At 37.8% G+C, this 27,696-nt stretch overlaps 8 protein-coding genes across 13 annotated transcripts; 3 read left to right on the forward strand and 5 right to left on the reverse strand.

Annotated features, from left to right (window-relative positions):
• The first annotated feature begins 967 nt into the window (after positions 1-967).
• On the forward strand, positions 968-4,583 carry LOC18024331 (diphthine--ammonia ligase). Its single transcript, XM_006408122.2, has 12 exons — positions 968-1,096; positions 1,224-1,295; positions 1,609-1,688; positions 1,786-2,011; positions 2,103-2,135; positions 2,217-2,299; positions 2,400-2,472; positions 2,556-2,877; positions 2,955-3,286; positions 3,374-3,699; positions 3,770-4,088; positions 4,170-4,583. The coding sequence occupies exons 1-12, from the start codon at positions 1,019-1,021 to the stop codon at positions 4,389-4,391; spliced, it is 2,166 nt and encodes a 721-aa protein (XP_006408185.1). The 5' UTR covers positions 968-1,018; the 3' UTR covers positions 4,392-4,583.
• LOC18024332 (peroxisome biogenesis protein 12) lies at positions 4,517-7,500 on the reverse strand. The gene is made up of 10 exons (XM_006408123.2): positions 7,295-7,500; positions 7,095-7,200; positions 6,837-6,988; positions 6,476-6,728; positions 6,072-6,181; positions 5,688-5,762; positions 5,482-5,568; positions 5,274-5,360; positions 5,051-5,188; positions 4,517-4,965 (listed from the first exon to the last, which is right to left on the reverse strand). The coding sequence occupies exons 1-10, from the start codon at positions 7,400-7,402 to the stop codon at positions 4,894-4,896; spliced, it is 1,188 nt and encodes a 395-aa protein (XP_006408186.1). The 5' UTR covers positions 7,403-7,500; the 3' UTR covers positions 4,517-4,893.
• A 222-nt stretch (positions 7,501-7,722) lies between these two features.
• LOC18024333 (myb family transcription factor PHL13) lies at positions 7,723-11,067 on the reverse strand. 4 transcript variants are annotated; one of them, XM_006408124.2, is made up of 8 exons: positions 10,940-11,067; positions 9,336-9,757; positions 9,034-9,232; positions 8,851-8,927; positions 8,693-8,738; positions 8,549-8,609; positions 8,380-8,449; positions 7,723-8,247 (listed from the first exon to the last, which is right to left on the reverse strand). In XM_006408124.2, exons 2-8 carry the CDS (start codon positions 9,744-9,746, stop codon positions 7,975-7,977), a joined length of 1,137 nt encoding a protein of 378 aa, XP_006408187.1. In that variant the 5' UTR covers positions 9,747-9,757; positions 10,940-11,067; the 3' UTR covers positions 7,723-7,974. The 4 variants fall into 4 exon arrangements, with proteins under 4 accessions (XP_006408187.1, XP_024014878.1, XP_006408188.1 ...); XM_024159110.1 differs by having other exon boundaries at positions 9,336-9,848; positions 10,940-11,055; XM_006408125.2 differs by lacking the exon at positions 10,940-11,067 and adding an exon at positions 10,780-10,933.
• A 944-nt stretch (positions 11,068-12,011) lies between these two features.
• LOC18024334 (60S ribosomal protein L23) lies at positions 12,012-13,323 on the reverse strand. The gene is made up of 4 exons (XM_006408126.2): positions 13,236-13,323; positions 12,488-12,772; positions 12,347-12,388; positions 12,012-12,240 (listed from the first exon to the last, which is right to left on the reverse strand). Exons 1-4 carry the CDS (start codon positions 13,246-13,248, stop codon positions 12,158-12,160), a joined length of 423 nt encoding a protein of 140 aa, XP_006408189.1. The 5' UTR covers positions 13,249-13,323; the 3' UTR covers positions 12,012-12,157.
• A 372-nt stretch (positions 13,324-13,695) lies between these two features.
• LOC18024335 (histone-lysine N-methyltransferase SUVR4) lies at positions 13,696-17,054 on the reverse strand. Of its 2 annotated transcripts, XM_006408127.2 has the most exons (8): positions 16,853-17,054; positions 15,472-16,430; positions 15,077-15,339; positions 14,925-14,991; positions 14,769-14,819; positions 14,438-14,531; positions 14,147-14,203; positions 13,698-14,031 (listed from the first exon to the last, which is right to left on the reverse strand). In XM_006408127.2, the coding sequence occupies exons 2-8, from the start codon at positions 16,405-16,407 to the stop codon at positions 14,000-14,002; spliced, it is 1,500 nt and encodes a 499-aa protein (XP_006408190.1). In that variant the 5' UTR covers positions 16,408-16,430; positions 16,853-17,054; the 3' UTR covers positions 13,698-13,999. The 2 variants fall into 2 exon arrangements, with proteins under 2 accessions (XP_024015727.1, XP_006408190.1); XM_024159959.1 differs by lacking the exon at positions 16,853-17,054 and having other exon boundaries at positions 13,696-14,031; positions 15,472-16,423.
• An 849-nt stretch (positions 17,055-17,903) lies between these two features.
• Positions 17,904-19,846, reverse strand: LOC18024336 (cysteine-rich repeat secretory protein 39). Of its 2 annotated transcripts, none has more exons than XM_024159858.1 (4): positions 19,384-19,846; positions 18,643-19,011; positions 18,294-18,410; positions 17,904-18,021 (listed from the first exon to the last, which is right to left on the reverse strand). In XM_024159858.1, the coding sequence occupies exons 1-4, from the start codon at positions 19,844-19,846 to the stop codon at positions 18,014-18,016; spliced, it is 957 nt and encodes a 318-aa protein (XP_024015626.1). In that variant the 3' UTR covers positions 17,904-18,013. The 2 variants fall into 2 exon arrangements, with proteins under 2 accessions (XP_024015626.1, XP_006408191.1); XM_006408128.2 differs by having other exon boundaries at positions 18,294-18,413.
• A 2,904-nt stretch (positions 19,847-22,750) lies between these two features.
• Positions 22,751-24,212, forward strand: LOC18024337. Its single transcript, XM_006408129.2, has one exon. It carries the CDS (start codon positions 22,925-22,927, stop codon positions 24,101-24,103), a length of 1,179 nt encoding a protein of 392 aa, XP_006408192.1. The 5' UTR covers positions 22,751-22,924; the 3' UTR covers positions 24,104-24,212.
• Positions 24,213-24,333: 121 nt separating this feature from the next.
• LOC18024338 lies at positions 24,334-27,612 on the forward strand. Its single transcript, XM_006408130.2, has 2 exons — positions 24,334-24,790; positions 25,804-27,612. The coding sequence occupies exons 1-2, from the start codon at positions 24,673-24,675 to the stop codon at positions 27,396-27,398; spliced, it is 1,713 nt and encodes a 570-aa protein (XP_006408193.1). The 5' UTR covers positions 24,334-24,672; the 3' UTR covers positions 27,399-27,612.
• Positions 27,613-27,696: the final 84 nt, after the last annotated feature.

Raw genomic sequence — 27,696 nt, forward strand, 5'->3', positions numbered from 1 at the left:
GAATTTCCACGGTATTTACGGATATACCTTCTCAGGTTTAACACCTGAGTGAATATACCGGACCGGACCGGCTGGTTCAATTAGTTACATCGCAGCTCAGACGCCACTTGTGTCAGTCTCCTAGGTCTATATCACGAAAATGTTTGTTAAGTGAAAGTTTTAGAAGTTTTTCAGATACGTTAGAAGAATCGGTGAACTGGATTGAACCAGTGCATCTTAGAAATATAATGATCGTTTATGATGTATGTTTATATTTAGCAATTCTGATTTAGCCTAATATAATCCGACAAAAGTTGTGTAATTCGAATTGTCCTTGCCTGATTTTTCTCAAAGATTTTCGTCGGCAAATCGCAGAAAACAAAAGTCAAAGCGATTGCGTTGTTTCGGAAACTGCGATGTTTCTAGCCAAAGTATCATTCTGAATGGTTGCTTACTTTTAGTGTCTCTATAAACGAACCTGCCGATTGCGTTGGCTTGAGTCAAGCTGCTTAACTAGTAAAATATCACTTAAAATTCATATTAAGCACTGTAGATGATCAGTTGAGTTATCAACTTATCATTAAGGATTCACAAAAAGAAACAAAAAAAAAGTTTGATTACAATTCTTAAACTGCAATACTATTCCATGGAACAAAATGATCAACTAATTGTCTACCTAATTTGTTGACCGGATTGTTTTGGAGACTGGGTCATATTTTCATCATCATATCGTATCATATGGGCCCTAAAATAGAATTTAGAAAGAAATGACGACAAAAAAGGGAAGAAATTAACAAATAAAAAATTAAAGGGGCCAATTGAATAACAAGGAGAAAATCCTTGCCAATTGAATAACAAGGAGAAAATTAAAGGGGCCAATTGAATAACAAGTAGAAAATGGGTAATCAGATTTTATAAAATTCAATTTTTTTTAAGTCGCCCTCAAACTGTACTTTGACTTCAACTCTCTTGGCTACAGAGTTTCGTCGACGGCATAAGAACCTCACTGCAACTAGAGAGAGAAGGACAAGAGAGAGAGATGAAGGTGGTGGCTTTAGTCAGTGGCGGCAAAGATAGCTGCTATGTTATGATGAAGTGTATCCAGTACGGTCACGAGGTACGTATCCTTTTATCACTTGTTGTTAAGAGTTTCCTCCCTGAAATTACCTCCAAAAAAAGTTTTTTTTTTTTATGCTATACGAACTTAAATCTCACTCGGGGTTGCCCGATTTGTGCTTCCACAGATTGTGGCATTGGCGAATTTGTTACCGGTTGATGATTCGGTCGATGAATTGGACAGCTATATGTATCAAACTGTAAGATTCCCTCTCTTCCTTAGTTTCATATCGTTCTATGTAGGTTCTTAGTAGTGAGATAAAACCAGATTCTTCATTTGAACAGTGGCTTGAAGCAAGATTGGGTTTTTCTATCTCATATTGGTCATTTAGTGGTCATATCAACCTGGTTCAATGTATCTTGATTTGTAAATGTGGTTGTTTTTCTTGAGAAGACTTAAAGACTAGATATTGTCAATAGTATGATATAAAGGCTTTATGAAATTTGAATCTGAATTTCTGTTTTCTTTTTCCCTCGGGTACCTTATTCTTTGATTGAATCTCCATTCTTCAGGTAGGCCACCAGATTATTGTGAGCTATGCAGAATGCATGAATGTGCCATTGTTTAGAAGGAGAATCCGAGGTTCTTCGAGGTGTAAATCCTTGGGGCTTTTTTCTTGAGATTCTAATCCATTCTTTAGTAGGAGATTTCGTTTTAATGAATTATTCTGAGGATTTATATTCTTATAGGCATCAGAAACTTAGCTACCAAATGACTCCAGATGATGAAGTGGAAGATATGTTTGTGTTGTTAAGTGAAGTGAAGAGACAGATACCTTCCATCACTGCAGTCTCGTCTGGTGCGATTGCATCAGACTACCAACGTCTGCGGGTGGAAAGTATTTGTTCAAGGTTAGGTCTTGTTTCTTTGGCATTTTTGTGGAAACAAGATCAGACATTGCTTCTTCAGGAAATGGTAAACTGTTTCAAGATTCAAGCTTTTTTTCAATATCAAATCTTTCTCTGATGAATTTTTCTTCTTTAATTCTTTGCTCATTTACTTGCAGATAGCAAATGGGATCAAAGCTATTTTAGTCAAGGTGATAGGAGTGTTGTTATATTTTCTTGCTTCTATTAACATCGACATCTTCCTATACTTATGGTTTTCTTCACATTAACAGGTGGCGGCAATAGGACTGGATCCCTCTAAGCATTTAGGGAAAGACTTAGCCTACATGGAACCATATCTTTTGAAGTTAAAAGAGTACGTATGCTATGCTACAGCTCTTTTTTAAGGCTTCATTAAGAGTATTATCTAGTTGTGTTACAGTGATTCGACAGCGTTTGAATGTATCTTTACTTAGGTTATATGGAAGTAATGTTTGCGGTGAAGGAGGAGAATATGAAACTCTGACTCTCGATTGCCCGCTTTTCACTGTATTTCTTCTTAGCACCCTTAACAATAATTTTGAGTTCATTATCACATTTGTTTGTAGTTTAACAGTTTTCTGTTTTGTTAGAATGCGAGAATTGTGCTCGATGAATTTCAAGTTGTGCTACACTCTCCAGATTCTATTGCACCTGTTGGAGTTCTTCATCCATCGACATTCCATCTCGAAAAGAAGGGGAATCCAGACTTTAATTCACTTGGGGAGGAGCCAGGTTTAGTGTTTGAGGTGCACGGCGATGGTCCTAACACATCAGAATCTACTCGCCAACGAGATAATGGAATCGTTGATATAGTTGAACATACAAGAAACAGATTAAACTTATCAAAGACCGAGAAAGAAAACACATTCTCCATTTGCTGCTGGTTGGAAGATTCTAGTGAATCTTCAACAGGTAACTCCAAAAACAGGCCAAATTTTCAAGATGCCCTCGTGCGTGTACTTGATTAATGCTTTATACTTTTTGAACAGGTCTGAAAGAAGATCTTGAGACTGTTCTTACAGAAATTGAATCGCAGCTTTTGAAACATGGATTTAACTGGCAGAATGTCTTGTACATTCATCTTTATATCTCTGATATGAGTAATTTTGCTGTGGCAAATGAGACGTATGTGAAATTTCTCACACAACAGAAATGCCCTTTCGGTGTTCCTTCACGCAGCACAATAGAACTTCCTTTGGTACAAGCGGGTCTTGGAGAAGCTTACGTTGAGGTTTTAGTCGCGAATGACCAAAGCAAAAGGGTTCTCCATGTACAAAGTATCTCTTGCTGGGCACCTAGCTGCATCGGACCTTATAGTCAGGTGAAAAAAAATTTCCTCTTCCACTTCTGAATAAAGTTTACAAGTTTTTTTTTTCGGGAAACTCAATTACTTTACTATTAAACTTAGGCCACTTTGCACAAGAGTGTTCTTCACATGGCTGGACAATTAGGGCTTGACCCTCCCACGATGAATCTTCGAAACGAAGGCGCGATTGCTGAGCTGAATCAAGCATTGACGAACAGTGAGGCAATAGCAGAGTCTTTTAGATGCTCAATCTCTTCATCAGCTCTTCTCTTTGTCGTATTCTGTTCAGCACGCACAAAACAGTCAGAGAGGAACCAACTTCATGAAGAGTTTGTTACTTTCTTAAATTTGGCAAAGTCTTCTCGGAGGGTATCGAATGTCCTCAGTCCTATTTTCCTTTACATCCTTGTCCCCGATCTTCCCAAAAGGTATTAAACACGGCAGAGTATCTTATATTTCAGGTCTGTGGATCTTGGGTTTTAAACTGTTGTTCTGCAGGGCACTTGTTGAAGTAAAACCTGTATTATACGTCGAAGAAGATACAGATACCGAAGATGAAGCCATACAAGATCAATCGGGTGAAGGAGACTACAGTTATTGGGGATATAAGCCAGAGAAATGGCACCAAGATTGCGTGGAGAAACGAGTTGTTGATGGGAAAATATGTGTGACTGTTCTCTCCATCTCAGCCGAACTAATGAGGAAAGTTCAAGAAGCTTCTGGAGAAGAAGAACAACTGCAGAGAGTATCGAGATTCTGTGTATATCTTCTCAACAAAACCATGTCTGAAAATTCATTCTCTTGGCAAGACACGACGGTGAGATTGAGATTCTTGAACACAACTTTAGTCTCTCATCAAAAGCCTTGCTTATATCTTCTTCTTTCTTTGTTGATGCAGAGCTTAAGGATACACTTCTCTACAAGTCTTGGTGTGTCCGTAGAGAGATTATCGGACATTTTTGAAATTGCATTCAAAGAGCTTAACGAGATGATTCATGGAGTTAGAGTAGGCGGCTCAAAAGAACCTATCTTCAATCTCGTCCCGGTCCTTGGTGCTGGAAACTCTTCTGCTTCACTCGACAACTTAATCACCTGCGAACTGTTTGCCCTAAGGTCGTAAATTTCCTTGTATGACAAGGAACACAAAGCTTTAATTTTTTTATCTTGTGCTGACACTCCTCTTCAATGGGTTTCCGGCTTTCTCGGCTCATCAAATGCTACTAGTGGCGGACCATGGGTTGGAGGGGATTTTGTAGTTATATTTATTTTTTCAAGTCAACATAAATAATCAGTATAAATGTTATTTTTCTATCCGGATCATTATTGTCATCCCCATTGTGCAATATACAATTCCTTTTGAAGGTGAAACTAAGAAGGAAAAGGACATGTCTGTTTTCTTCGTCTCCATGAAATTCATGATACACCTAATCCCAAACTTGATGAACTCTAAAAGAAGCTTATCCATTTTATAGATAAATATATAAAAAACCAATTGAGGAATTAAGAGTCTCACTTGGCAGTCTTTCAGCTCTTCTGGTTCAGACTCCGGTTGCACCATCTCCACACCGAGAATAAGAACAAAGTTGTCACTGTTTGGCTAAAAACCATTGAATAGGTTATTCCTACGTGTCATGAAACAGCCTCCTAATCTGATCCACGCTGGCTGGAATCAATGTCACTGGACATCGCTTGTACTGTTTACCACAGAAGATCAATATAAGCTTTACATCGGGGGTGTGGTCACTGGATATACTTGGAGAAAACGCTTGGAGAACTCACCTTTGAAACATACTTAAATACACAAGAATAGCAGAAAACAAATCCAGAGACTGTGACAACTGATGGGTTTGCACGTTTTTGCAAGCATAACGCGCAAAGGGAACTGTCAGGGGGTAGAGGGATTCCGTCTTTGGCCACCTGTAAGGGAAACTTAAAAATTATTCACAAAGCGAAAGATGTCTATATTAATTTCCGGTATAGCTCTACCAATTGATTGATTTACCTTTGGGGCTGGAGGAGGTGGAGGTGGAGGGTATACGGTTGGAGCTGTCAATCTCTCTTCAGCTGATTGATACCACCATTCCATCATCTACAAAACAAGACGAAAAAAGAACGAGAGTTTTATGTCCAATCTCCTTCAGAATATGCTTACAAGTTTCAAGATGGTAAAATAAGCAAAGATTCGTAAAGGGAAATTTATGGACACTTACTTTAAAGATAAAAACTGCTGCAATTAAACCGGTTTGGGCGTAGTCAAGCACCGCATATGAACAGCTAAGAAGTGCCCCTTGCACTGTCTAATTCAATAAAAACAATATTGTCAGACGTTGGGTCATCAAAGTGTAACCGATAGTAGGAATCATCAGCTTATCTCATTACTTAGATTACAGGAAGTTCAAGAAAAGTGAAATCATACTTTTAGCCATGGAGGACCACGAAGTCTCTCACGCTCATGGTTCCGTATCTTTGAAATCCTTGAAGATGTATCCATCTATCTTGGCATTAATCAAGAGGAAAAAAGCAAGACAAAAAGTGTGTTAGAAATAACACATGTGAATGCACAACTTGAAGTGTTTTTACAGGTCTATAAATTCTTGCAGTAAGATATCTAGAATTGACGATAAGGTGAGTATCGTCCAACAAAGGTAAAGCTCCTGAATTCTATGCGGCCTGTAGTACAACATCCTAAAACAAACATGACTGCATTTTCATTCCTTACAATATGCTTAACCCTCCTTTGACTAGGGACAACCCAAACAAAATAAGTGGTGAAAAGAAATTTCAAGCAAAAAGAGGGTACCAGCTCCTGCCCTGTAGCTCGACAAACTTGTATCCCAAGAGCTTGAAGCCCAAGAGAATAAAATCCAGTAGCGTCCAATAGATATAGGAGCTGGTAAGTGAATGATAATCCTGCAAAATGAAGCCCAAATCATCCCAGATAAGTTAACTACAAAAAGATGCCAGAGATCTAATATGAATCCTCATATCATATTCAAGCAAATGCAGGCGTAAAGTAACATTACTCAGAATACTACGCAGACATGCACTAATAGCACGGATTGTGATTTCAATTTAGAAAATCAAGATTACAACTCTAGGCATGAAGCTGAACAGGGTAAAGTAAGAACAGCTCCTAATTACGATAAAGAATCATCAGATACTAGGCAGTCAGAAACATTCAGGCTCTACAAAATTGACAATTACCTTCACTGGATGCATGTATCCAAGGATAGCAGACAGCTATAATCTTTTTAATTTTCGAGGCTAATTGTGCTCGAACAGAAAGCTCTTGATTCCCGCTAATGTCGTCTCTTGACACAATTGATTCCTCCCCTGTGAAGAAGTCAGCATCATCAAATCCTTGATCCTCTGTTCCCCATAAACTTTCTCGGAGCCTCGCTTCCCTTTCCTTGTTATAGATTGCATGTAACTTTGACTTGAAATATGGTAACACAACCTACAAAAGGCACATGTTAGAAGGCGGTATCAAGCTTAAAGGCGAAAGCTTTATGATATTAACAGATACCCATTTACAAAGTTTTTGCATTTATGATAGAGTCATTACCAGAAACACAACAGAGAGGATCCTCTGACGTTTCTCTAAACCGGAATGTTGAACTTCTTCGCTGGAAGAATCCTTCCTAGCACTCTCTTTTCTCAATCTCAATCTCACTGATTTCCTCCTCAACCCGTACAATGATTCAGCAAACGAAGAATCTGAAACAATTCACAAAAACTAAAATTTTTAAACAGAAATTCCAATACACAATATCACACTCCTGGAATCCCCAAAATAAAAACCAAAACACATTCGAGAATCGACCTGTAGTTCGTAAGCTATGTCCTTCGAGAATAAGCATCAGAGCAGCATAGAATTCATCCTCGTAGTCTAAGATTTTATGGAGGAACGATCGTCTCAAAGCAAAAACCTGAAAACCACGAACAGAAAGGCCTAAGAATCATGCCGATATATACCGGATTCCAATCCTAAAAGAGTATGGCATTTTAGGGTTTCCAAATTACGCCGAGGGAATAAGTGAGAGCGGCGCGAAGGCTAGCCGGAAGTTGCTGAGCCGCAGCCATCTCAAAGAAGGTAGGGCGTGTGCCTTCACCTCCCACCTGAAACAGCATCGTCTTCCTCCAATCCTTCTCTACTCTTCTTCTTCTTCTTCTTCTACACTGGGATTGAGACCAGTAGGTTCTTCAGAGTTGCAGAGAATTGGGAAAGAAGATAGACGAAGGAGAAAAGACGCATTTCGAGAGAGAGAATATTAGTATTATTACGTCATAAACCAAGGTCTTTTGCCACGTCATTTACCATACATAGCTGACTCATCAGCCGACAATTGTCCAACTCGACAATGATTTTTCCACGTCAGCTATACATCTGTTACTTAATTTGTGTCTTAAATTTCTTAATTCATTGTGACCACCCAAGTAAAATCACACTTGATAGACTGGGAGAAAAAAATCATCAGTTTTTTCCATTTTATTGCTGCTGTGAGTTTCAGAGAAAGTAACAAAAGCGAGAACCAAGAACTCGTTTAATATACACACAGTTACATCTGTTGCAAGTTGCAACCTCTCTGGGTTTCAAAAAAAACCTAACTTGGTTCACAGTTGATAAGAAAGATTTCTATACAAAAAATACTCCAAACCCAGGTTAGTATCATATCTTCCAACTTCTTCAGGTCACGGGATGTCTAATCTTTTCTAACGCGTTTCCTAGTAGTCCCAGAAGCAGCTTCACTTTGATCCATTGTGCAAAAACTACTCTGCAGTTTCTGATTTATTGATAGCTCTGAATTAGGGAACACTTGTAAAAGGTCTGGTGATGGAGCTGAAAGGTCAGCTTCTGGCATTGGTGATGAGCAAGAAGAGCCTTTTTTCTTCTCTTGCAACTTCTGTTGTTTCTCAATCATTATCTGAAGACACCGACCTTGTTCTTCAATTTGTAACTGCAATGATCTTTGGATCTGCATTGTATTAGACCAAGATCAGAGAAACATAATCAGATAACCAAAAACTAGGAATCGGAAGAAAAAAAAAAAAGGGAAAAGACATTGTTTTGTTTCATATAAGCTTCTTTTACGAAGTTGGAATCATACTTCAAGTTGCGCGTGGAGTTGTTTCTGAACTTCCATCTGTAACCGTAGAGCTTCAGTGATTTCAATGCTCCTGAAGAAGAAGACGAGAAAATCGTAAATAAGAAGAGGAATATTTTCCACGGTGCTACATATATAGTGTGTCTGACAAAAGATCTGAAATTTTGCTTACGTCTTCAAGTCAAGAGATTTGATATCTTCAATGGTTGTTAGATTCTTCTCTGGAGGTTTCTCTGTTCAAGAGAGAAAACAAATTTAGTATAAAAATGTGTTTCTGCACACAAATGGTCACATATATATACATATTTAATAGTACCTGTATCTTGTATAAGCTCCGGTTTATACCTTGCTGTTCTGTATTTCTAGAGAAGTCAACAATATAAAGACGGATCAGATGAGAAATGAGCTGAGCTTTAAGCAGATAAGCCGAGAACAGAAATCAGAAGAAGGAAAAAATACAAGGACAATACTAACCTGCAAATGGCTTTTGACATGATAAATGGTCAACCCTGGGCTATTGATGAGCTTCAAAACAGCCTTAGGGGTGGCTCCTATGGTTTGCAAGTATAAGCCACGAGAATAATAAATTGCTGAGCTAAAACTTGAAGGCATGAGAAGAGGGAAAAAAAAGGGGGGGGGGGGGGGGGGGCTACGCACGTTCACTACCACCAAGTTGATTGATAGCTTCGACAAATGCTTCATGAAGTTCTGGTGTCCAACGCATTCGTTGCTTCGATGTCACCGAACTAGCCGGTGAGCTTTTGGCATTAAACTTCTCCATTGACGATGGATCCACATGATGCTGATTATAGACTACTATCTCTTGCTTCGCAGTATCAGAAGACAGTATTGGTATCTGTAACACATCATGAGAGCCTCTCCTAATCAATACACTTGAAGCCAATAATTTGATATAAAAGAAGAAGCCAGACATTCATATTTTAGCTGCGATAACGAACTTTTGAATCTTGATCGAGGACATTAGGATCACCAAGAAGCTCCGACCAATTTGGTTCTACGCCATCATCAACAGAGATCAACTGATTCGCCCAGTCTGGCCATTCGCTTTTTGAATGGAGTTCCTCGGATGAGACCATAGCTCTGCTGCTCTCTGCTTGTGGATCCGGAACAGGAAAGTCAAAGAACCCCTGGAGATGGTCTGAAGACCAGCTCATATCTTTCTGCTCTCGAGGTTGACTAATCACTGGCAGGGATTGTGTTCCTTCCACAGAGAATTCCTGTCTCTGTCCTTCTCCAGAGACTTGAGAGGAAGTCCTTTCATGTGCTGAAACATACATACCATTGCAGAATCCAGAAGAACTGCCACCAGAGACAAGAGGAAACACTTGGCAAGGTACGGGGTTATTCATCAGTTCTTGTCCTGGTGAAATCCAGAAAGAATTAGACAACTTATGATGGTATCTCTCATCTAGGTTTTGTATGAAGAAGAGGATAACACGAAGACATAGCGGCTGGAAAACCGAAATCACTAGTAAGTGTCATAGAACAAGATATTAGCTTAGCAAGGAAATGAGACTCACTACCAAATAGTTATATACAGAAAATGACTCTAAAAGGAAATGAACAGTTGGAGACATTCCATAATTGATATCCTATCTTTCAAAAAAAAAAACTCCCAAGGAATATTCTTTACTTTTTCTTTTGCCTTGGATCATTAAAAAAACTCTTAGCTTTCTTTCTGCAATTGTTTCCCCTAAACTTCAACAAAGACTACAAGAGGAAACGAACATGAAGAAATTCTTTTATTCTTATCCAAAATAAAACTTGTTTCAGCCATGAAGCAAGAGAAGCTATCATGGAGATGACAGATGCATCAAAATCAAAATAGAAAAAGACCACAAATAAGATATGGAATCAAATGCCACTGAGAATGAAATTCACACGCATTTTTGGGAAAAAGGAAATATGGCTTTTGATAAACCACAAGGACGTGAAAGGAAGAGAGTCACAATGAGCACATTATCAAAATGAAACCTCAACATCTCCATCAAGAAAGGAGAATCTTACAGAGAACCAAAATCGAAGAAAAATTCGGTAACAAAATGACTTGACCATTGAGGTAAAACGATCCTTATATCATGACAAGTCAAAATCTCATGATTGTAATTTCCAATCCCTCCATGAAAAATCAGGCCTTTTTGCTTGAAAGTTTTTAAAAAAAAAAAAAAAACAGAGCATATTTCATAGAGAATCAAAACCACATCAATAAGAGACAATAACTGGACAGAATCAGCAAAAGGTAATCACTTTAATTTGAGCTCAAATTCAATTAACGGATCAAATGTACAATTAGTAAGTGTTTATTGTTTTTCCTTAATCATAAGGAAAAAAACAATCCAATAATCAGTTATGTATATATATATATATACTCCTTTAACTCACCGAAACATAAACAGATTATCCACTCCTTAAATTCCAAGTTTCTAAACTGAAAACAAGGGAAATCAAATGCCGACAAGTTCGAAAAATGGATTGTGGATCCTCGCCACACAGAAGAGAAGGAAGAAAAAACAAGAAGAAAGTAAAGGACAGAGAATCTTACTCGACCCAGCATTAAGCAGCAACACAGAATCCAAAACCGAATCAAAAACTAAAAGAGCTTTAATTGAATGATTGAAATGTTTTTGTCTTTTATAGTATTTGTCTTCTCGATCCCCCAAAAAAACACTCTTTCTTCCTAAAACCATGAGAAGACGAAATTTGTCTTGTCCTTCTTGAGGTCTATAATAAATTCCCAGGTCTTTGGTTTGTTACTGACCGTTGGATTTACATTCGCTTAGCTTATGGAAGTTTTGTTATAAAAATTAACAAAGGAGATTCATGTAGAGCACACTAAAGGAATGTTCGTTGCCGTAGAGGAACGTGTTATAATTATGAATCTGGTGGGGTCCATCTGATGTTGTTTCTATTTTATTGGTCGAGTGTTAAAATTTTTTTGTAATGAAAATTGATGATTGGTCGAACGTTGATCGGTGCTCACTACGTCAAGCACAACAAATTGCTAATAAATTTTTAACATTTTAAAGTGTTTGACCTAATTCACTAGTTTTCAATTTTATTATTGGTGTTACTATCGTGTTACTTTTAGATTTTTTTTTTTTATCCATGAAACAGAAAAAGTGATAAAAATAAATTCTAAAACCAATTATCCAATCATTGTTAGTCCACATTTTACACGGCGAGAAAAGAGAAGAATATACAAAATGTTGTAAAATAAAATTATCACTCCGCATCGAACTGGGCTTATTGTGCTAGTCAGTCACATTTCATCTCGGGCATTTCTTTTGGGCCAAAAAAAATCAGATTTCAAAACTGTATAATAATAAAGCCCGAATTCTCCGTTGCTAGCTAACTTATGACTTCTTCAGAGTTTTATATGGGCAAATGATGCAGAATTAGTTGAATTTATTATATGCTCTCATTTCTGCGAGAATTACATTTCAGCTGCACAATTTTGATTTGCTCTGATCCTATTTATAATTGAGGAAGCTCAAACTAGCACAAGAAGAGAACGAGCCGAGTTAAACCAGAGAGAAGGGAGTGAATCCACGTATATAACTGGAAATAGGTACAGAAAATTAAAAGGTTGAACGAAATCACAAGAAAACGATAGGCTGAAACACTAATATAAAGAATTGGCACGAGAAACGAAATTCTTATACGAACTAGAATCAAGTTGAAGGCATAACAGAAGTCCAAGGCAAAAACAAAACATCCTCAATAGATAAAGTGCAAAACGTTGTAACACAATTTAAAGATCTCAAACGATGGCGTTTGCAGCACTAGCGATCCTTGGCCACAGGTCGGCACACTCCTTTCCGATTGGTCCGGTGATAGCAGATCCTAAAATTACATCAGACAAAAACACAAATCAGAGATTCATCAGCTACGAAGAAACCAAGATAATTTCAAATCATATAAAACAATTCTTGTTTGATGAATTTCTCACCTTTCATTTCACCCTTGGGATTGACAATGACACCAGCATTATCTGCAAAATCACAAAAGTTTTTTAAAAGACATCCACAATCTACATAGATACCAGTTTAAGATTGAAAGCATATAGAGGAGATAATGGCAAATGCTTTACCTTCGAAGTACATGAAGACACCGTCCTTTCGGCGCCATGGCTTCCTCTGCCTAACAATGACAGCCGGAAGAACCTTCTTACGGAGATCAGGCTTTCCCTTCTTGACGGTGGCCATAACCATGTCACCAACACAGGCAGATGGCAAACGGTTAAGACGACCCTTGATTCCTTTAACCGAAATGATGTAAAGGTTCTTAGCTCCGGTGTTGTCAGCACAGTTCACTGTGGCTGCCACTGGCAGACCCAGCGACATCCTGAACTTGTTACCAGAGGTACCTCCTCTTCCTGTAAGCAATAAACATATTAAACAAATATTACAAATGAGTAACAGTATAAACCAACACAAGTAAGAGATTACAGTATTCGAAGCATAAGGATCATTTTGTCGGAAAATGATAAGACGGCAGGTAAAAACGCAGACTAAAGCTATAAATCAACACAAGTACAGCTCGAAAGGTTAAGATATCGGTATAAGAGTTCATGATCTAGAACACGAGAAACAAAATTAGGTATTCTCGAAACTAATCACAATCAAGTTAAATCAAGTTAATTGAAACGCATCTTCAGCTTCGTAAACCACAATCAATCATATTATTTACTGAAACTAACAAGTATATAGAATTAAAGGTGATGGTTTTCTAGGGAGAAATAAGCACTGGATCTTCAATACGCGATGTACAAGCGAACATAAGAATAAAATATCACAACATAAGGGGTGACGATACAAGAGATGGAAAGGGATTCTTACCTCGCTTCGACATGGTTGCAGAGTAGCAGCTCTCTCCTTAGGAAGAGTTTCGGTGGCGGTGAAGAGAGGATTTATATATGGTTATGCTAGGGTTTTCTATAACTACTATTGTGTGCTGACTTGGATTTCATAATATGGGCCGGAAAAGCTTACCAAAAAGCCCAATAATGCAATACAATTATCTAAGACAACTGAAATTCTCTTTTTCTTTTCTCAGTTTTTTTTTTTTTGTCGTAAGCTCAAAATCAGTATGTCAGTGAGTTTCTTTGGTAAAATATTAATATTATTCAAAAACAGTAAAAATTATTTTACGGAGGAGGGTCTGAGAAGGAGTTGCAAGGCAGAGGAAAATTATGAAGAAATAAGAAGAACATGAGCATGAGGGGGGCAATTTTTTAAAGTGAATACAGACCATCTTTTCCTTTTTTCTTTTTTGAGGCAATTTTTGAGGGAGGCAAAACACCATTTTTTTCCTTTTAAGACAATAATACCGACCATCTTTATTTGAAGGCCTAATGTTTATATATTTGACATTTGCAATGAAATTTCTAGAACAACATCAACAGTGAGTTTCTTTGGTAAGCCAACAAAACTTTCTTCTGGTCCTCAAAATCTTTGTCAACTTACCAGAAGAATTTGCCCAATTCAGATAATTTGACACCGTAAGAGAAAAAATCTGCGACCATAAAAGTTCTCACTCTGGAATTAAGGAGCTCAGGCTGGTACTAAGTGTATGTGGGTTGTGTTTACTCTAATGATCAGTCTCATTTGCGCTTTAATGCCACCGCTTTGGGACCTGCATTACAAGATTTTGCGGTTGTTACTAAACACTCTAACGACTGAATCATTCACTTCAAAATGATCAATCAAAAAGACAGTTGATGCTACTGGTCTAAAGACAATTTTCTCACCTGGTTGTTTTTTAGCGGGAACAATCTTTCTTCTTTCTCCTGACTTGCCTCCAGATCCTGACATATCATCAGAATGCATTATTAGCCAAGAAAATTCAGTTTTCCCTGAATCTCTTTTTTTTTATTTGGCATAGTGTCTATGAACCAATGTACTTTCCCAAATGGTATCTTGATCCGGATCTCATACTAAACAAAACCATGAACGTAGCTTGTGAGAGTAAACTAAGGAAGTAAGCCAGCGATCTGTCACAAAAACTGGAACAACGAAGACAATGTGTAAACATAACTGACCTTTTGGCTTTCTGTCTCTGCATAATTCGCTTCCGCAGCAACATCTAAATGCCTTCACGGGATGACTTTCATCACTAAAGTCTATCATGTAATCCTGCGATTAAATACACGGGTTATTCGTAGGGAGTATGTGTACAACTAGAGAGTGAATAACATTAAGGGAACAGTAGAAGACGTGCTTGGTCCATCTCATTTCATGGAGTTATCTACAAACACGCAGATATCTAGAACGGAAAAATTAACAGCATGCTCTAGCTTTTAGCTTTAGTAAAATATCCACAGTTGAGAGCGCAAAACTTCTATAGCCAGGTAGCTTAATCATGGTGCTTACCCATGTCAATTCATCCATGGCCTTCACGTCTCGTATGGTAAAAAAGGCAATCTGCACATTACCAAGCCCAGAAATTCCTTAATCTCACTGAAAATTACTTCCACAATCAGTGCCTGGAGGAAGGTAAGGTTAAGAGTGGATAAATCATATACTTACATGATAATAATGTCTGTCAGGAGTCTCTATCTCTACCGGAATATCAATTAAGTTTGCATCCTCACATCTGCATCAGCGATAAAGTTCAAAAGAACGATAAACTCTAAAGAGAAGCACGACAAAACCATAGCAAAAGGAGAGTTGATTGATACCTGTGATTGACAAACCTAGCGACATTTCCACATTTTGTGGCATCCAGGCAGAGAGCTTCTTCATCTTTTAAATCCTTTTCTGAACCCCAGTCTGCATCCAGGGTTACAGGGTATGTATGCCGTTCACCACTACAGCGTATATTCCGCTCGTATAACTCCGTGTTGGTCAATATTTCACCAATGTATTCACAAACAAAGGTTCCTTTCGGCAAGTCTTGCAGTGTTCTAATACCCCATCCTTTCCCTTCTTCAGTAAAGTAGACCTGGAACATACATTTTGCTTGTCAAACAAATGAAAAAAAAAGGAGAAAGAAAAACCAGGTAACTAGATCATAACAAAAAAAAACGTATGGTCGGCAAAGAGAAACCAAAGTAGCATCTCCCAGAAATGTTACCTGCAATTCGCACTTTATCCCTCTCTGTACTACTCGATTTCCACAGAGCATATCACATCCACACTTTCTCCAGCATTCCTTAATGAACTTCCTGATCAAGTGTCCATCACATTTTGCATGTGTGCCCTTATCGTGATCTCTCTCTAAAGGGCATTCTTGACAGTAAAATTTATTGAACGTATCTGGTGCCTTTTTCATCTTAAGACAAGTGTCCAGAAACTCCTCCTTTAGCAACCCTTCCTTAGTATAAGCATATTCTCCATTGGTTTCACGAGCACAAGCACATGGAAAGTCGGCTGAAAGACAGTCCCCCTTGCAGTCTGCGCAACAATCTTGATCGGAAATCCGAGCAAGAGACACATGCACATAAGCATTTTGGTATACGATGTTGTGAGGGATGTAAGTAAACTCTGGCACCTTCTCAGTCCCAACATCATCAACCAGAGATATTTCAACGCTCTCTGAACCTTTACTAATGTCAGAAATCTTTTTATATCTCCTCTTGCGAGCACCATTGCTAAGCTGTGGCTGCTTCTGGACAACCTTAGTGGACGTACCTGAGGTTGCAGAACGGGTTTCATAATTTTTTTTCAGAGTAGCAGGAGAGTCAATGACTGCAACATTCTTCCCTCTATTGTCATTAGATGAACCTTCACTTTTCTTCACGTTTTTTCTCAGAGAAGCAGGAGTGTCTACAACATGCTTCCCTCTGTTGCCATTAGATGAACCTCCGCTTTGCTTCTTCTCTTCTTCAGCGGAATATATAGCGTCGATCAGTGCACTATAGTTATCCAATTTTATGATATCCCAATCCTCATTAGACTCATTCAGTAGCTTCCGGAGCACAGGGAGAGTCTTCTCATCGGGAATGTTCAATAGCCTTGTTTTCTCACAAGCGTCGAGTACGTTCTCGTCGATGAGCATCGCTGGTTGCATATCAAGATCACTACCAACGGAAACTGCAAATTTTACACACACTAAAATTGTTATGGACACAAATCATTCGTCAAATTCAACATCCAGCTCATATCCAGCTCATATGAAATTGGGATCCGGTTGATGAAATTCAGGGAGAGGAATCGAAAAGAAAATTAAAAATCATTACTTAGTCATCAGCATCAGCAATCAAGCAAAATCTCTCACAAATAAAAGCCCTAAAAAAAAACTGGTGCTGTAATCCCGGGAAAAAAATCTGCAAATCCGAACAGCGAATGCAGAATCATCAAATCAATAAGGAGAAAAGTTTCCAAATTCAAAACTCATTCGAAACCAAAACAGACGCTAAGGTTATTTCGAAATCGAAATTCGCGTTAGTAAGCAACAAAGTGGAGTGAGAGCATTGGGAAACAAAGGAACGAGATGTAGAGAGCGAATTGAATACCTCAGTGGTTGTACGGAGAGACACTGTAGCTTCTAGAATTGAGCCGCCTAAACACAATTTGTGGGAGACAGAGATTGAATTGCATGCACAGAGAGAGAGAGACAGAGAGAGATCGAATCGAACCTTCTTTGCGATAGACAATAAAAATTAATTAAAAATTATCAACTGGAAAGTGGTAAATAGATCGACTCTCTCAGCATCCGATTCACTACCAATGTACATACATTGTTTGATCATAGTTTTTTTTTTCCCTTTTTTGTCGTTTTTATGTCTATAGGTCCATTGACTGGGCCTTGACTAGAGAGGCAATAAACAAATATAATCTTATGGGCTATTTGAACAAAAAAAATCTTATGGGCTAATTTCGCTTCTCTAGACCCATAAAAGTATACATAATAATTTTGACGGTAAAAAATCTTTTGCTCTTAATGCACTGAAATGCCAATTCTGCCTCATGCGACCAAACAAACTGAGTTGCCTTCATGCAATCAGTAATCGGTGCAATGATCGAGCTAAAGTGGGGAACAAAGCGTTCATAAAGTTTTTTTATTTATTTATTGCAAAACTCCTATATTGGACTCAAAGTTGGATTCAGCGAGACTGAAACCACAGCATTCTTTTAATTGTTCAGCTAATATTGGTCTAGAATCTCGAGTTAAATGGACTCATTGGTTCACTTTAATGGACTAGTTGACAAAAACAAAGTTGAGCAAAATAAGGTTCAATGGACTAAAAGCGTCGTTTGTAATTCGTATCCTAAATTTATACATTAATAATACATATCGATCCACTTTTTTATAAAAGCAAATAAAATAAGGTTGAAGGCTAGAAATGGATGTTATACCAGATAGATGTTTCATATGTTTTAGAGATTACATGTTTATCATCAAAATTTATAATACTCTCAAAGTGCTGGAATATATATATACAGATGTTACAGCAGATATTAGTCCAATACAAAACATCTACGGCATGATTATATCTTGTCACTCTTGTTCTTTTCCCAACCGAATTTGATTTCTTTCGTTTTGGAGAAAATTATAACAATCCCCCCCCCCAAGAAAAAAATTGTCAAACAAGAACCAAAAATTCTTTGGTTAGTTTAACGAATACAAGGAAAATATTTATTTTCCCAACATCTCTTCGGTTTAGACCTTCTCTTCAACAATCTGCAATATAAAGGAATTTGAATATTTCCGTAAAAACAATCAATTAATCAGCTCACACTTGCATTCAAATAATCTAATAGCACCACCCAGGCACCCATCATACATACCATCCAAACATATATTCAGAACTTGATTTTAAAAATCAAATTACTCAACGATATAACTACATAAGTAAACCTCTAATACTTTCGGTTGTATTAATATATAATACATATATATATATTTATTATTGTTAGTATTCCTGAAAATTATGTGAAAAAAAATTAACGTACCATCTCCCTTTTTACGTAAGCTCTTGAGGAACATGAAAAAGATAGCAACAAAGACCAAAGCCGCTACTCCTCCTACAACTATCGCCAACGACTTACCCACGTTTGCCTTTGTCCCTTCTGCTGCCAAAAAAAAAAAAAAAACGCCTTACCATTTATTGTTTGTTTATTTTTATTTATTGTATAAGGATAAATTCAGGCATGTTGGTTTTGGTTTAGTATGTTTGATTTAAAAACTGCAAATTGGTTTATAAGTAAATGTTTTTTCCGTATTTGATATTATCGTTTATATAAAAATGTTATAATGAATTTATACGTAGTATTTGCATTTGTGTGCATTTAACGTACGTACCGTGGTATGAATCGCCGGGAAATTCATGCGGGAAATATTTATACCCAACGTAGCACCCTTCTAAGTAAATCTGACCGGCGATAGACCACCGACACTCTTCTGCCACTGCAGCCGCGGCCGCACCGACGCATTCGCCGCAATCGCAGGCTTCAACGTGGCCGTCGCATTGAGCCACAACGTGCAGGAGTTTGTAGCTTTCCTCGTAGAACCCGTGCCCGTCAACGACTCCTGTTTCGGCTGCAGTGAGTGCTTCCGTTCTCATCTCTTCGAATCCGGCGAACGTCTCTGCTGTGGCTCCGTCGCATGTTTTGTGGATAGGACTTCGTTCCGGTGTTTCCAATAAATTGTAGTTATGATGATTTTTAGCTTCTGCAAAAGCAAAGACACAAGAAGTGGATCGTGTTAGAACTTGGAAAAAAAAAATTACTCAAATAATTGTTATCTACATTTTGGTTCATTTTCAAAATACAAGCATCATTAGCCCTTCTATTACAAAGGTATATATCCACCAAAAACAAAAAGACGTAAAAATTAGAAGAATATAGAAAATAAAGCTAATTATTTCATATATATATTGCAATTATTAGTTACTATAAACTATAAAGTTAAAATATCTTAATTTTGGAATTAAATTTGTAAATTAAGTGGTCGATCGAGCGTAGATATCCACTGTGTAATTCATACTTAGAAAATAAAATTATGAAATACACATGGACATTATGCAATGTTGAATATACTTACGAGCAGTAGGGGTATCAACGAGTTCGATTTCGTATACCAAGTGACATCCTCGAAGATGAACACGAGCTGACGTGGCATTTCTACACAATCTGGTGGAAATATCACGAAGAGTACTAACACATCTTTGGCATATCTCCCTCGGATAATCTTCTCTGCATTGAAACCATCCCGACACGGCGTGTTCTTCATTAACAACTAGCGTCTTAAAGAACTTCGCTTGAGAGGATTCTAAATCGAGTTTGCGTAAGAAAGAAGAAACTGCGTGTGCTCGAAAAACAAGATTCTGATTTGAGTAATTTGGATATTTCGTTGTTGTTTTTTGGAGGATGGTTGTGTCTGATGAGTCGCATTGTTTGAAAACTAGAGTGTCATAATCCAATTGGGAAGTGTTGATGAGAGATGGAAGTGAGACAAAGATTAGGGTTAGAGTTTGTGCGAGGAGAGATATCAACTGGAAAACCATGTTGAGATAAATATAGAGTAGGAAGAGAGAGAGAGATTATTATTTCATTGAGTATATATATTGGTGAATAGAGGTGGAAGTTGTGGTAGTTTAGATATGTCTATGTAGAGAGAGATTATTATTTCATTGAGTATATATATTGGTGAATAGAGGTGGAAATTGTGGTAGTTTAGATATTGTCTATGTATGTCTACTTGTCTACATATGTGTATAATTTGGTTGTGACTTGTGAGGTTAAGCGCATGTGATAAAAACACAGTCGAAATTTTATTGATATTTTCTTCTAGTTGGCATGATCCTAGCTGTGATATATTATCATGAAAGCAAGAATATTTTAAACTCGTATATAACTTGCAATTGCCAGTAACAGAATTTCATGAAATTGTAGATAGCAGTAACCAAAAAAAAAATTTCCGCTCAACTAAAGTTTACCTATCAAGAGTGAAGAGTGTCGTGTCAACCTGTAACCAATTTAGCAAAAAAATGTCAACCTATACCAATGGCGGAACCAGCTAACAATGAGGGGATCAACTGACCCAGATGAAAATTTTAAAATAGTTAAATCGTTGTTGTTGTTTTTTTTTAATAGATTTATCATTCAAGTCCAACACATGAATTGACCCTCTTAAAATTTAAAATTTAAGTATATTATGAATGATCCATGTAAATAATTTAAATAACAAGATGAAATTGAAATTTCGAAATGAAATGGAAATGAACTGTGAGTGAGGAGGAATCAAGCTAAACAGTAGCAATAACAGTCTTAATGGGATATGATCCAGTGTAAGCAACATACGCACCATATAATACATCCATATAGCATACGGTACACCCATATAGTTAAAATTGAAAAACAAATTGACATTATGCAATTAATTAATATTGTTATACAATAAAATTTTCTAATAAAATATTAAATATATTATGCAATGTATGTTGGATATTACTTACGAGCAGTAAGGTATCAACAACTTCGATTTTGAATATCAAGTGACGTCTTCAAAGATGAACACGAGCTAACGTGGTATTGTCACACAATCTAGACGAAATATCACGAAGTACACTAAAGCATCTATGGCATATGAAGTGCACTAAAATTTCACTAAGTGCACTAAAACATTTATGGCATAGGAAATCGTTCTTACTTATCGAAGACCATCAGCAACGCTAAAACGTCAAATAGGTTTCTAATTGATTTTTTATTATTAAATTTGAAGAGTATAAAAAAATAGGTTTTTAATTGACTTTTTTATTATTAAATTTGAAGAGTATAAAAAAAGAGAAAGAAGGAGAGAGAAATTGGTGAGAGAAGAAAGAAGAAAGAAGAAAGAGAAAGGAAGAATTTTGTTTCTAACTAATTAAAAATTGACATGTAACAGTAACAGAAGAAACGTATATAAATGTCTTCATATAAGAAACGTTTCTGCATTTTACGAAATCTACTTTAATTTTTATATTAATAAATTTCTTTTAAAAATGCTGAAGAGACGGGCATTGAGGATGCTCAAAGGTCTTTACTTTTTGTTTATACATCACAATCATTAAATAAATTGTCAAACTTTATTTTTTTAAACAGAATATTCTTGTCTATCTACGTATGTCCCACATTACTCTCTAAAAATTGATAATAAGTTTAGATAAAAAGAAACTAATAATAACCTTGGCAGGATATCAATTTTTCTTTTAGTTTGCATTTTAATCATATACTGTATTAAGTTAAATAACATCAAGATTGGGAGTCCACCAAAAAAAATAACATCAAGATTGGGAAAGCAATGCAGAGCAAAGAATAAAAAAATGCAAAAGAGACCTGGTAAAAACGAATAGAAGCAAGCAACACAAACTAATATGTCTGACTAAATGAATAGAGAAAATAGAGAGACGAGCCTAAAGCTCACCAAGCTGGTCCATTAGCATTGGAGAATGCATGACACTCCTCTTGGTAATTCACAAATCTTTTAGATACCCATTCTCACGCGAAAAGATGAAGCTTAATATATAGATTTTGAAACCTATCTCGTCCCTTGTCCTCTTCTTTATTCTAGACAATCATTTCCATTTGATGAGTGTTTTATGGAGAAGTTGTGGTTGCGCTCACCACGCTCAAAAATAAGACGCTTGAAAGGGAGCTTACGGATCAACAACTCTGGGATTGTGCCAATATCCTAGACACTTGAAGTTTTTTTGGTAGTTATGATTGTGGGTATAGGAATCAGTGGTCTTGTGTTTTCTCTGGGATTGTGCCAATATCCTAGACACTTGAAGTTTTTTTTCCACTGGAGTTGCTGGAAACTACGATGGTGCTTTGCAAGTGGTATGCTTTTCAATGGTGCTTTGATTACTTGCTTCTCAAGAAACTGCACACTAAATGTTTTTTGTTCTTTCCCGGTATGCGAAGCAGACACCACATTCAAAGCATATAATTTACCTGACTATATTAGCATTTAATTCGGGCTTGATTGTTCCAATCGTTATATCTAACCGTATCAAACCCGATATTCAAGCCAAAATGAAACCCAAAAGCTGTGAATTAAAGAGCTAAGCAAGGATATGCATCAAAATTTATTTAAAAATCTCATACTTATTTATTTATTGTTGTTTAAATAAATAAAAAGAAAAAGACAATGTAAAAGCTAGAAGAAGATAAAAAAAACAACTCCCCTATTCTTTCGTAAATATCGTTAATTCGTTATGACAGAAACATTTTCTCTTTGACTAGACCTCAAAAATGTTTCCTTGCGCACCAAAACAGAGTCAAAAGTCTTTATAGAAGCAAATCTTAAAAGAGTCAAAAGAATGAATGCCTGTCACCTTTTATAACCAATTTTCCGTTGAAGACAGTAGAAAAAAAAACCAACGGTCCAGTTCTTATCATGTCTAAAAACTACCAGCTTTCTTCCTCATCTCACGCTCCCTCTTTCCTTTCCTTTTTATTCTCCTTGTCAATCTCTTGTCAACTGATCGTATAATCATTCACGAGAGACGAGTGGACAAAAGAAGGTTAAAATTCCATTTTAACTTTCTCTAATCCCCGCTTCTTGCGAAAGATTAAACGAATCCATTTAGAGTTTCTTAATTATGGGTCGGCTCAAATTCGCATGCCCTGTTCTAGAGATCAACTTAATCTCAGCGCAAGATCTTGCCCCGATCTCTCGAAACATGAAAACGTATTCCGTCGCGTGGATCAACACCGATCCCATGAGAAAACTCACGACGCGCGTCGATCAATCCAATAGAGCTAATCCAATCTGGAACGAGAAATTCGTGTTTCGCGTCAACGACAAGATCCTAGACGTAGACGCATCGGCGATTGTGATTGAGGTTTACGCAGCGGCTTGGGCCAAAGACGCGCTTGTTGGTACAGTGAATGTTCTCCTTAGCGATCTCTTCGCTCCCTGGTCTGGTTTCGGCGACGGTGACGATGGTGGTGGCGGGAATAACAATATGAGGCTCGTGACGCTTCAGATTCGTCGTCCTTCAGGGAGGCTTCAAGGATTTTTACGGTTAGGCGTTGCGCTTCTTGACGGTGGTCAACGGAGTATGCCGTTATCGATTGAGGTTTTCGACGGAAGCAGAAGAGGAGGGAGGAGCAATAGTAAAAGAGAGCAAGAAGTCTCGAAGATGATGCATCATCGTCGTACGAATAGCGATCAGACGGATTTAACGACGTCGTCGAATGATTACGGAGTTAAAACAGGGCTAGTTACCGGAGGAGGTGGAGGAGGAGGAGGAGGAGGTGGTGTTGTTGTTGGTGCGGATAGTATGGTGAATGGTTCGCTGTGTAGCTCAGATATTGGACCGTCTGCGTCTGTGGTTGCGGCTGCGATTGCGCAGGGATTGTATAATCGGCAGAAAACGGCGGTTGCGGCGGCGAAAGAGGACGCGAGTTCGATTCTTGAAGGGAAGACGGAAGGGGTTGAGCATAGAGTGGAGAGGTGGAGAGCGGAGAAGAAAGGTACGGTTGCGAGTAATGAAGCGGCTGGATCGAGTGATGATTCTAGTGGGAAAGGAGGAGGTGGAGGAAGGAGGAGGAGGAGGAGGAGGAGAAAGGAGAAACAACAACGGCGGAGAAACGGAGGAGGAGAGAGGAAGAAAGGGTTGTTTTCGTGTTTTGGTAATGTGTTTGGTTGTGAGATTTCGATTACTTGTGGTGGTGGAAGCGGCGGAGAAGGAGACAGCACGAAGAAGAGATATAATAACAATAAAGTAGTCAATCTTAGTGCTGTAGACGAAACGTTTAGTCATTCTGCGACTTGACAAAAAAGTGTTTGTGTATATTTTCTTCTTTTCTTTTGGTGGTGTAAACGTTTGATGGATTAAATTGTGTAGATTTCAAAGGTTTGGGGTGAAACGTATATTAATAAAACTTCCTTTACATTCCTAGGGGGACGTTTCTGAATATTTGTATAATACTGGGGTTCTTGGGAAACGCTTTTTAAAAAAGTGAAGGAAAAAAAAAAAAGACCGAGCTTTTAGAAAAACGCATCAAACACCGTAACTTCATCATCAACCTTCCCATCTTTCTTACGCAATTACAACTTTAACGCCTTTCTCTCTTTCTCCACCGTGAATGTCGAGCAAGTCAATGTTCTGGGAAGGAGAAGCTCTCTGCTTTTCTGCTTCTCGCTAAATTTTTCCGAAATTAGGAAACAGAGAGAGAGAGGGAGGTGCAGAGGAACGGTGGTTTTCGCAGTTCCCGGTGATTTTATCCTTTATTTCTCTAAATCGGAGAATTGGAGCTTCACCCACTGCAAATCAACTCTTGGGTTTTTGTGGGGTTCTCTGAATTTTCGAGATTCCAGAGAGAATTTTTGAGTTTCCACAAGATGTTTGGGTTTGGGTGTGACTGCTTTTACTGGAGCCAAGGAATCTCCGAGTTTGAAATGGAATCTTCGGAGCCAAAGCCTTTCTCGCTTCCGTCTCCTCTTCCTTGCTGGCCACAAGGTACAAAAACTTTCCTTTACTGGAAATTGCAGTTTATTTATAGTTATGAAACTGAAAGTTGCAAGATTTTGTTTATGGAACTCTATTATTTTTCGCCTCCCATGAACATTTTGGGAAATTTTCGTCTTATTGGAATTAATGTGTCAAGGATTGCTTAGAAAAGGTCCGTCTGGCATCTAAACTTGTGAAGAACAATATGAATAGAATCAAAAGATTTGAAACATAGATAACCAAAAATATGTTAGTTAGCTTTGGTTTGATCAAAAATTTTTTTTTGGATTAGTCGTAATATCGATATTTTTATCTTTCATGCTTACAGAAGATAATATTAATTAGTCATCGATCCTTCTTTGGTTAATGACTTAATCTTATCTAGTTTTGTGGCTTAATTTAAAATAAATTTTCGAATGCGAGAATTATTTTCTGATTTATTGAAAATGGGGCTAAGGAAGATTCTTTGGAATATTCTGCATGGGTTCCCGTTGTCTTTTTCTGTCTTCTTTATTTGACTCTGAGTCAAGATTTTGTCTTTGAAAGTGGATACAAAAGATGGTTTCAAGTTTCAACTTTGAAGTCTTTCTTCCAAAGAAAAGAAGGTGGTCAACTCTAATACTCTCACATGAAAACCTAGTTTGCTTTAGTTAGAAATAGGTTGGTTCTGTTAATGTTGGCGGATCATATAAAAAAAAGCGCTCATTTATTCACCTTTTGTTTCTATAATAGTGGATCGCTTGTAAGGGATATACTAATGAGCAGGCCAATGAGTGATGTTTGATGGAAACATGTTATCCTGTTTTGGTTATAAATTTGAAGCTAAGTAATTAGTTATTATCTTTTGTGTATTATGCTAAGGAATGCTGTGAAATTGTTTAAGGTTCGTTCAAAGATAAAGCTAAGCGCCTTCTCGTGCTACTGTTTCAAAGTCAATCTGTCCTATCTTTCTATTTGTAACTGTGGTTAGTTCTTTGGTGCTGGAAATGATGTACTTTCTGTTATTGTTAACCTCTTTGCAGGTCAAGGCTTTGCCACGGGAAGAATAAACCTAGGAGGATTAGAAGTGGCGAAAATCACTAAGTTCCATAAAGTTTGGAGCTCTGATTCATCGCACGGAAAATCAAAACGTGCAACATTTTACAGAGCCGATGAAGTTCCAGAAGGTTTCCACTGCCTTGGTCACTATTGCCAGCCAACCGATCAGCCCTTGAGAGGTTATGTACTTGCAGCTCGGGCTAGCAAACCCGTCAATGCTGATGATGACCTCCCGCCCCTGAAAAAGCCTCTGAGTTATTCTTTAGTTTGGAGTACAGATTCAGAGAAAAATGGCAGTGGCTATTTCTGGCTACCTAATCCTCCGGTTGGCTACAAAGCAGTGGGAGTTGTTGTAACCGATGAACCAGAGGAACCTGAAACAGAGGAGGTTAGATGTGTAAGAGAGGATCTTACAGAGAGTTGTGAAACCTCTGAGATAATACTTGAGGTTGGTTCTTCAAAGAAGTCGAACCACTCTGATTCTCCTTTTAGTGTATGGAGCATCCTACCTTGCGAGAGAGGGATGCGGTCACAAGGTGTAGCTGTTGGCTCATTCTTTTGCTGCACTTATGATCTGTCGTCTGGTAGAACGGTCCGTGACATTGCATGCTTAAAGAATCTTGATCATACCTTACACGCGATGCCAAATCTCGACCAGGTCCACGCGGTTATCGAACACTACGGACCAACAGTCTACTTCCACCCGGAAGAGACTTACATGCCTTCCTCTGTTTCATGGTTTTTCAAAAATGGAGCTTTGTTATATCGGTCAGGGAAATCGCAAGGAGAACCGATTAACTCCACAGGCTCGAACTTGCCTGTTGGAGGGTGTAATGATATGGAGTTCTGGATAGATCTTCCCAAAGACGAAGAAGCAAAGAGTAATCTAAAGAAAGGAAACCTAGAAAGCTCTGAGCTTTACGTTCATGTAAAACCAGCACTTGGTGGAACATTCACCGACATAGTGATGTGGATTTTTTGCCCCTTTAACGGCCCGGCCACACTCAAAATCGGGCTGTTCACTTTACCTATGACCCGAATAGGAGAACACGTAGGTGATTGGGAACATTTCACTTTCCGAGTATGCAATTTCTCTGGTGAGCTTTGGCAAATGTTCTTCTCTCAGCATAGTGGCGGTGGTTGGGTTGATGCGTCAGATATTGAGTTTGTTGAAGGCAACAAAGCGGCTGTGTACTCATCGAAACACGGCCATGCTAGCTTCCCTCACCCAGGAATGTATCTCCAAGGCTCGTCCAAGCTCGGGATTGGAGTGAGGAACGACGTTGCGAAAAGTAAGTACATTTTGGATTCTAGCCAAAGGTATGTGATTGTAGCAGCTGAGTATTTAGGTAAAGACGCTGTGGCTGAGCCGTGCTGGTTACAGTATATGAGAGAATGGGGTCCAATCATAGCCTATGATTCAGGGTCTGAGATCAATAAGATCATGAATCTTCTTCCTTTGGTTGTTAGGTTCTCTATCGAGAACATTGTAGATTTGTTTCCCATTGCTCTTTATGGAGAAGAAGGCCCCACTGGACCAAAGGAGAAGGATAACTGGGAGGGAGATGAGTTATGTTGAAAGAAGAAAGCTTCTTTTTGAAGAAAAGATACCGAGTTCTAAGTTTCCATTGTTTGTTTGTTCATGGAAGTTTCACATGAAACTTCAGTTAAAAAAAAAACAAAATCTACCAAAAAGGTTTCATTTTGTTAAAATTTAATTTCTACATTTACTTTTCTAAAGTGTTTGTGTAAATTGATGGTAATGTGCATGGATTGACATAACAACTCTTGGATATCCACTATTCAGTTAATGTGTTATGGTTTCAGTCTATCAGATATTAATTTTAGAAAATTGAACAATGATATTTTAGTTATTA

This window comes from Eutrema salsugineum, unplaced genomic scaffold (genome assembly GCF_000478725.1).
Source record: "Eutrema salsugineum unplaced genomic scaffold, Eutsalg1_0 scaffold_13, whole genome shotgun sequence".
NCBI lineage: Eukaryota > Viridiplantae > Streptophyta > Magnoliopsida > Brassicales > Brassicaceae > Eutrema > Eutrema salsugineum.

What these genes read in the sequence shown, in the direction of transcription:
- LOC18024331 (XM_006408122.2), top strand. Translation starts at nt 1,019, where the DNA reads ATGAAGGTGGTGGCTTTAGTCAGTGGCGGCAAAGATAGCTGCTATGTT. An exon ending in TTCTAGTGAATCTTCAACAG is followed by an intron (nt 2,878 to 2,954) that starts GTAACTCCAAAA and finishes CTTTTTGAACAG; the next exon opens with GTCTGAAAGAAGATCTTGAG. An exon ending in GTCCCCGATCTTCCCAAAAG is followed by an intron (nt 3,700 to 3,769) that starts GTATTAAACACG and finishes GTTGTTCTGCAG; the next exon opens with GGCACTTGTTGAAGTAAAAC.
- LOC18024332 (XM_006408123.2), bottom strand. Translation starts at nt 7,402, where the DNA reads ATGCTGTTTCAGGTGGGAGGTGAAGGCACACGCCCTACCTTCTTTGAG. An exon ending in ACATAGCTTACGAACTACAG is followed by an intron (nt 6,989 to 7,094) that starts GTCGATTCTCGA and finishes GAATTGTTTCAG; the next exon opens with ATTCTTCGTTTGCTGAATCA. An exon ending in CAGCAGTTTTTATCTTTAAA is followed by an intron (nt 5,361 to 5,481) that starts GTAAGTGTCCAT and finishes CTTGTTTTGTAG; the next exon opens with ATGATGGAATGGTGGTATCA.
- LOC18024333 (XM_024159110.1), bottom strand. An exon ending in TCCTCGATCAAGATTCAAAA is followed by an intron (nt 9,233 to 9,335) that starts GTTCGTTATCGC and finishes GATGTGTTACAG; the next exon opens with ATACCAATACTGTCTTCTGA. An exon ending in AAATCTCTTGACTTGAAGAC is followed by an intron (nt 8,450 to 8,548) that starts GTAAGCAAAATT and finishes CTTCTTCTTCAG; the next exon opens with GAGCATTGAAATCACTGAAG.
- LOC18024334 (XM_006408126.2), bottom strand. An exon ending in TGTCTTCATGTACTTCGAAG is followed by an intron (nt 12,389 to 12,487) that starts GTAAAGCATTTG and finishes GTGATTTTGCAG; the next exon opens with ATAATGCTGGTGTCATTGTC. An exon ending in TCCCAAGGGTGAAATGAAAG is followed by an intron (nt 12,241 to 12,346) that starts GTGAGAAATTCA and finishes ATGTAATTTTAG; the next exon opens with GATCTGCTATCACCGGACCA.
- LOC18024335 (XM_024159959.1), bottom strand. Translation starts at nt 16,407, where the DNA reads ATGCAACCAGCGATGCTCATCGACGAGAACGTACTCGACGCTTGTGAG. An exon ending in GCTAGGTTTGTCAATCACAG is followed by an intron (nt 14,992 to 15,076) that starts GTATCAATCAAC and finishes TCGCTGATGCAG; the next exon opens with ATGTGAGGATGCAAACTTAA. An exon ending in TCCCGCTAAAAAACAACCAG is followed by an intron (nt 14,032 to 14,146) that starts GTGAGAAAATTG and finishes CTTGTAATGCAG; the next exon opens with GTCCCAAAGCGGTGGCATTA.
- LOC18024336 (XM_006408128.2), bottom strand. Translation starts at nt 19,846, where the DNA reads ATGGTTTTCCAGTTGATATCTCTCCTCGCACAAACTCTAACCCTAATC. An exon ending in CGTTGATACCCCTACTGCTC is followed by an intron (nt 19,012 to 19,383) that starts GTAAGTATATTC and finishes TTGCTTTTGCAG; the next exon opens with AAGCTAAAAATCATCATAAC. An exon ending in TCCCGGCGATTCATACCACG is followed by an intron (nt 18,414 to 18,642) that starts GTACGTACGTTA and finishes TTTTTTTGGCAG; the next exon opens with CAGAAGGGACAAAGGCAAAC.
- LOC18024337 (XM_006408129.2), top strand. Translation starts at nt 22,925, where the DNA reads ATGGGTCGGCTCAAATTCGCATGCCCTGTTCTAGAGATCAACTTAATC.
- LOC18024338 (XM_006408130.2), top strand. Translation starts at nt 24,673, where the DNA reads ATGTTTGGGTTTGGGTGTGACTGCTTTTACTGGAGCCAAGGAATCTCC. An exon ending in TCTTCCTTGCTGGCCACAAG is followed by an intron (nt 24,791 to 25,803) that starts GTACAAAAACTT and finishes ACCTCTTTGCAG; the next exon opens with GTCAAGGCTTTGCCACGGGA.